The 7,052-nt window shown below is 43.2% G+C and overlaps 1 protein-coding gene across 2 annotated transcripts; it reads right to left on the bottom strand.

The window, feature by feature from the left end:
* Positions 1-2,114: 2,114 nt before the first annotated feature.
* LOC136499038 (uncharacterized) lies at positions 2,115-5,923 on the bottom strand. Of its 2 annotated transcripts, none has more exons than XM_066494750.1 (5): positions 5,577-5,923; positions 3,741-3,876; positions 3,115-3,252; positions 2,910-3,031; positions 2,115-2,566 (listed from the first exon to the last, which is right to left on the bottom strand). In XM_066494750.1, exons 1-5 carry the CDS (start codon positions 5,642-5,644, stop codon positions 2,401-2,403), a joined length of 630 nt encoding a protein of 209 aa, XP_066350847.1. In that variant the 5' UTR covers positions 5,645-5,923; the 3' UTR covers positions 2,115-2,400. The 2 variants fall into 2 exon arrangements, with proteins under 2 accessions (XP_066350847.1, XP_066350842.1); XM_066494745.1 differs by having other exon boundaries at positions 2,115-2,572; positions 5,577-5,915.
* Positions 5,924-7,052: the final 1,129 nt, after the last annotated feature.

The following is a 7,052-nucleotide window of genomic DNA, read 5'->3' as shown; positions in this document are numbered from 1 at the left end:
TTATCATTTCATATATCTTGCTGAAGTTGGTTTGTTAATTTACTTTTGAAATTAGTGGATGATTATTCAAGAAACTATTATAGATAACTTAAAAGAGGAGTTAAAATTGGTTCTGAGGAAAAACATCTAAATATTACTGTAGACACGTTGAATGGTGAGCAAAGGTCTGATTTCAATGAAATATTGATAATTTCAATCCAGTTAGTATGATAACAATATTCTTGCCTTGATGGTTTGCATTGTTACAAAAACAAACTAAAAATTGTATTTTATTTTATTCTTTTTAAAAAGATATTTGTATGGACACGTGCTTGCCGCACGTGCATGTCTACTAGTTTCTTTAAAAAAATAATTAAAAATTATATTTAAAAAAAAGGGAAATCAGAAAAGGGCATGGAGAAGTCAGATGGCATAGTTACCGATGCCATGGCAGCTAGCACCTACCTTTTTCTCTCATTGGGGTTTATATTTTTTTTTGGATTTTACTATACTAGATATATATGCCCGTGCGTTGTACCGGAGCCACGATTTTTTTATTAAACCTCAATAATCAGATGCGGACACGTGAGCTCCGAGAACTTTGTGTCAGACACAGACACACTTCATATCGGTACCGAGTAGGATACGGACACGTGAGGTCCGAGGACTTCGTATCATACATGGACACGTGAATCCAATCTTAGTATGGGAACCGGGTAGGACGTGAAAACGTGAGCTCTAAGTGGAGGACAGTTCGCATCAGACATGGATGCGTGAGCAGGGACCGAGATTTGTTATCACCGGGTTGATGAAGGCGTTAGTCTTTTTAGGTGTAGAGATTTGCCTGTTGTTGTTTTGGAAGCGGTTTATGAGGCCGAAGCAACAACACAATAAAACAAAAATATACACCTTATTTCTTTCAATTTTTTTTTTTAAAAAGCACACCTTATCAAGGGAAATCAACAAAGGGCATGGAAAAGTCTGATGACATAATAGTTGCCATGTGAGAGCGAGGCTGCTTTATGACTTGGCATAAAAGAGGGAAGAAGGGTTTAGCACTTTAGCTCTCAAATTGTGATGACTCCACTCCATCACTGCATACGAGTAGATCATGATGGAGAAATCACAATGTTCCATCCAGTCCCATACTGGATCTGACTTTTCTTTTTCCCTTTCTTGTTATTAAATATAGATGGATCTAACTTTTTTTTTTACTAATGCATACTAGTACATGCAGATAGTTGTTTTTTGTCCGTAGCATTAACCATCGCATGCTGCAATCCTTGACAGTCATATATAACACTAACGTAAGCATCACATGCTGCAGCCCTCATGCCATTGCCAATTTGCCATGGGCTCATCGTCGCAGCCAATCTTGGCCTGTTGAGGATACAGCAGCCCCACACCAGCTTCTGCAGAGGAGATCACAGCAGTAGGTTTACCCATTCTCATCAAGGCTGTCTTACCCCCGCGGATCGAGTTTTTTTTTTTTAAGTTAGTAGTAACCTGTTGAGTAAGCCTCTGTACAAAACTATCGTAGGACCAACAAACAGACAGAGGTACAATTTGTGATGAATGAGCAGCTGCCGCTGCCTGAAGATGTTTTTCCCTGTCTCTGGCCCATTTGTCTTTGGAGTTTGGACACGTTTGTAGCTTGGGGCCAACGGCCAAACAGTGCACATGTATGACTGCAAGGCATGTAGTGCATTTCAAGTCCTCATCTCATCACATGGAAACCATAACCTACACTCCTACAGTAACTTTGCCAGATTAAGATTGAGCACGTGTGCTGTGACTCCTAAGTAGGAGTATAATGGTTGCCGGTGTAAATCCAAGCCAAAATCTATTGCCACTTTGAAGCAAACTTGGTCCAGATGTAAAACAGAGGTAGATTGATTTGACGAGTGTCTCACAACATCCATGCAGTTCAACCAAACCTAACGCTCCAAGCCTCCAACCTACATGATGTACTCCGTAGCTGACAATATCGAGACAGAGTTTGAAAACAATCTAGTTTCTCACAAATTGATACACTAGAATACCAAGCAGTTTCCAATAGCAAAGTATCATTGCTTTCCAATCTGCACGTCACTACAGGATATAAACCAAAATATTAACAACTGCTGCACCGTGTTGCAATTCAAGATATGGTACCCCGATTGTATAACTCGTCTCTGACTTACAGATGAACAAATTCAAGTCCAATGTCAAAACAAACAGAAGTTTCAGAACTGCCAAGGGCGAACATATTTATCCACGGTTACTTTGCTTTTCAACAAACCCATGCCTGGGTCTATACTCTCAAACAGACTCGATTTATGCACTGATTCGAGGGGTTATTATACATTAATACAGCTCCAATGGCATGACTCTCTCCCGGTCGAGAAACAACTTGACAGAGTAAGTCCATGGCTACTGGAGCTAGAAACTCTCGTCCCTTTGGAACAGTATGGAGCCAATCATAACTGCTATTCCAGTGACAGCGATTGTGAAGAGGAGCCGCTTGTGTGGTGAAGCATGAGCAGGACGTGCTGGTCGTGCCGGTCGCACTGGTGGCGGCGGTCGTAGTTCTCTCTCTGGAATTGCTCTGGCACTTTAAAAACATAAATCTGATTAACACTGAACTTATACAAGATTTAGCATCTAACTTTCTTAAAAAAAACAAATATGAGATCATACTTAAACAATTTTGAGTACCGTTACCATCTTGATGAGGAAAAAAAATGAACTTGGAAGCAGGAAGGCCTGGGTATTTGATTTGCGTAATGAATTTCAAGCATAATGAGTTCCATGGATTTGGTTTGGTACAGAAATATCTAGGTTCACTAGAAATATATTATCGCAGTATGTTTATATGTTGGATCATATCAATGTTATAAATATGAATGATAAAAAATTCTCAGTTCATGGACAAGGATATCTGTTTATACCTGGACGTGTCTGCAGAACCATTTGAGTTTGTATGGCAGTGTGTTTCGTGCCCTATCAATTCACGCAATCTAATATACTTCCTGCATGTTTGGCAAAGTTCTGTTCGGTTTCCACATACATCCTTTATGGCAAAATAGTGTGGTCAGATCATGTATAATAAATTTTCAAAATATACATAGTTTTACAGGAAGTAACAAATTATACCTGATGTTCATGGAGATCAACTGCAGGCAATTCAAACTCGCAATATTCACAAGCGACAATTCTTTGTGGGCACTTTTCACCTTTATGAAGATCCCAACTCTCACGTTCTATTGTTTCTTTGCAAAGGGAGCAATTGATCTGTATGCACGAAGGAAAATATATTTAATGCACTAAAATATAATTACCAAAACCAGATGTTCTAAATATCCTGGGCATAAAATGTAGTTTACTCCTCTTGTTCCTATATATTGGCATTATTTCACTAGCTCATAGTTTCAATTGCTCAATGTAACACAAAACAAAATGTTTGCAAATTGCAAGTATACGAAGCAGCTACCAAATTATCAAGGTGATAAGAAAAGGACCAGTGCCATAAATTGACTGTAATGTTGATTCTAACTCTGTAAATTCTGCAATAGTGCAATTAGCTTAAAAGATAAGCATGGTGCAATCATACATATGCTCCCATTTACTACGTGTATAGGAGATACAGATTTACAACATTATTGAAATGAAAACAAGTTTTGTCAATCATGCAAAGAGAGAAAGATTACGTATGCAAAGAGAAAAATATTACATGTCATGGATATCATAAGGAATCACACTTAAAACAATTGCAAACATACCGGGGCATGGTTTTCATCATAATGTTCATCCATAAGTTTCCTAGGAATCATTTCGCCACAGTGCTGGCACTTTTGGAGGTTACGGGCGCAATGTACAGAATGTAAGTCGATGTTCGAAGATGGGATCTCTCGCTGACTGATGAACATAAAAGATAAAGCAAATTAAGCGATACCTAACATCTGATCTGGCAAATAAAAGTATGGCTGCTTGAGCTCATCAGACTACAGTTGACCAGCAAGTAACAAGCTGCATAAAACTTGACTAACAACAGTAGTTGGGCATACCGTAGAATGAAAAAAATACCTGATCCAGAGGAAAATTATATCCTAGTGAGAATGGGAATATAAAGGGATTTAAGTGTGTTTAGATATCAATACCCTCTCCCATGACTGATTCGTTCTAATTTCTAACAATTAACGCTATGAAGAACAAACCATATTATCGTGGGTGACCAGTAGGGATGAAAACGGATCGGATACGGACGTATATTACTAATATTACGTTTGTTTTCATATTTCTGTCCGGATTCGGATTCGAATACGGATAGTGTCAATCATGACGGATATGATACGATTAGATATCGACATCACAAATATGCGATTTGAGTATTCGGATACGGATACGGTATCGGATGTTGAATATTCGGACTCGAATACGGACAGATTTGAATCTCTCTAAGGCCTTGTTTGGATGCACATGTATTGATCTCAATCCACATGTGTTGAAGTGGATTGGAGTGGAATTAAACTAAGTTCCATTCCATTCCACTCCAACACGTGGATTGAAGTAGATACACATGCATCCAAACAAGGCCTAAACGTATTCGGTATCGAATACGGTCGGAAAATATCCGTACCATTTTCACCCATAGCGACCAGGTATAGGATCCCATAATTGGATGGCCGTTAGCTAGTTCGTTAGCAAGCCCACCGGTTAAATGTACGACAGAATACCAGGTCTTGATCCTGCCTTCTATGTTGCAAACGTACTGCACATTGTGTTGAATACAAGTCAAGCATTTTGCAACCACCTACTCTTACAGAGTTACAGTTTGTTCATTATTTGTATAAGTAATCAACAAATGAGCCCAAAAAGAATAAACATGTGAACGTACATTGTCCTTACATTGGATAAAAAACGAATAACAGTGCAGTGCCTTGGCACCAATGATTAGGAAACATATCTCCCGTTTTTTTCTTCAACCAACAGTTGATTAGTCCATCTAAGGTTATTTCAACAATCTGTGCAGAAATACATATATCGCACAAGTCCATCTAAGGTTTGTAATTTGTTTCGCTAGCTTGAAATGCAAAATATGGCAGATCTAGGCATAGTCATTAAGGGGGTGTTTGGTTTGAGGATCAACCCATCCTAGATGAGGTGGTGAATCATGAGTTCATTCCATGAATCTGGTGGAATCACCCAATTTCTCATGCTTGTACTGACTAATAATTAGCTTGAGGGATAAGGGATTGGTGGAGAATCTAACTCATTTTTGAGTGAGAAAAATGATGGACCACTCCATTCCTCAAACCAAACACACCATAAGAATAGGACGTCGCATATCCCTTCTAACTCCAAATATGGTGCTACGCCAATAACGTCATCAACATACTGATCACGCGGTACGGCGGATCAGAACCCAACAAACAGCGTCTTCCGTCACCATAGAAATCCTCCTCGTCGTCGACCGAACCGGGGTTCTCCCCAGCTCAGATCCAAGTCTACGAGATCAAGCGCATCACCGACACGGCGACGCACGTGCACCAAGGAACCGGGAACCGGGAAGCGCGAGGGACAGAGAGAAGGGAAAAAAATCGGAGGCAAGAACGGACCAGTGGGCGCAGGTGGACATGGCGGCCACAGCTGCGGCGGGATCGGAGTCGGCGGCGGCCGCTGCCATGGCGCTTCCTGAAGGGCTCGCCTTGCCGCTTGGTCTGCGGCTCCCGATCAGATCGGCGACGGGGCGCTCCCCTCTCCCGTAGTCGAGACGGCGCGGCCGAGCAAAGGCAGGCTGCGGATGAGAAGGGGGCTCCGAGACGCAGGCGGGGGCGGGGGCGGGGGCGGAGACGCGGTCGTGCGAGGCGGAGTGATTGATCGGTGGGCACGGCAGCGAGAGAGAATTTATGGGAGGGCGAGACGGGTGGCCGCTCGCCGGGTCTGGTTGGGTACATTAGGCGAGGAGGGGTCGGTCAGGCGTGGCATGCTTCAGTTCTTCGCGTTTGCCGGCTGTAGCTACCGGCACCGACCTTCCCTTCCCTTCCCTTCCCCATGTCAAACATGCCAGATTTTTAGGGATTTAAATTATCTGCTTTTGAGGATTTTTTTTATCAAATTCATGATTTTCTTAGGCCAGTCTTTTCTCGAATACACAAAAGATTTACACATCTTGGTATTAAGGTAGAAAAGTTTGAAACAAACAACGCGCTGCCTAGGACCAACCTAGCAAACAGAAATAAATTTCGATATTATATAAATGGTAACAACCAGGATAAGACCAGCAGCACAACCTAGGAAGAGGTCTTGCACTTCTGCTGCGGCCGGCCCTACTCCTTCTCGCCGTACTGGAAGAGCGCTTCCGGCGCTTCGATGTTGGAAGCGCTTGGCTCGGCCTCGTAGAGCGCCTTGTAGGACCTCTTCGCAGATTCACTTGTCAATGACGAACCCGTGACCGAACCCAATCGCTGCATGATTAGGATCTCACCTCGCTTGGATGATGGAGAGGCTTTGAGCCGCTAGACGCTTGCTCCGCCACGGCAGCACCGTCTCTGCAGGCGGTGGCTTTGGTGGCTCATGAATCAGCGGGGAGGCCCTCTTACGCATCACTTTCTTGGTGAAGTTGTCGAGGCGGCGCTTGAAGGAGGCGTCGTGGTCCACGGTCTGGGTATCCCCAGTTGTCGTACTGGGAAGGCCATCATCCGACGTGAGGTCGACCGGACCGAAGCCAGGCGGGATGTCCTCCTCCTTTCGTGGATGCATCAATGTTCGTGTTGGCGTTCTGCACCAGCTACATCAGCGTAACCTGTGACCGCCCCTGCTAAGTGGATGCCGAGGGGGAATCGGCTGCCCACCGAGTAGAGCGGGGAGGTGGCGTCTACAGCTCCAAGCCGGCATGCTGGGACGCATGGGCGGATCTATATAGAGAATTGTGGGTGCGCTCGCATACACAAAAAACGAAAAAACAGTGATAATGTTCAATTTTTCACCATATTTGCACCCCCATGATAAAAGTTTACGCATCCACAAGGCAAGCGCACCCCCTCGAATTAGCTCTAATCCGCCCCTGCTGGGACGTCTGCTGTCCATAGTTG

The sequence above is a fragment of the Miscanthus floridulus genome, chromosome 1 (assembly GCF_019320115.1).
Source record: "Miscanthus floridulus cultivar M001 chromosome 1, ASM1932011v1, whole genome shotgun sequence".
Lineage (NCBI taxonomy): Eukaryota > Viridiplantae > Streptophyta > Magnoliopsida > Poales > Poaceae > Miscanthus > Miscanthus floridulus.
Note: the sequence above shows the minus strand (reverse complement) of the source record. Positions and strands in the feature narration are given on the sequence as shown.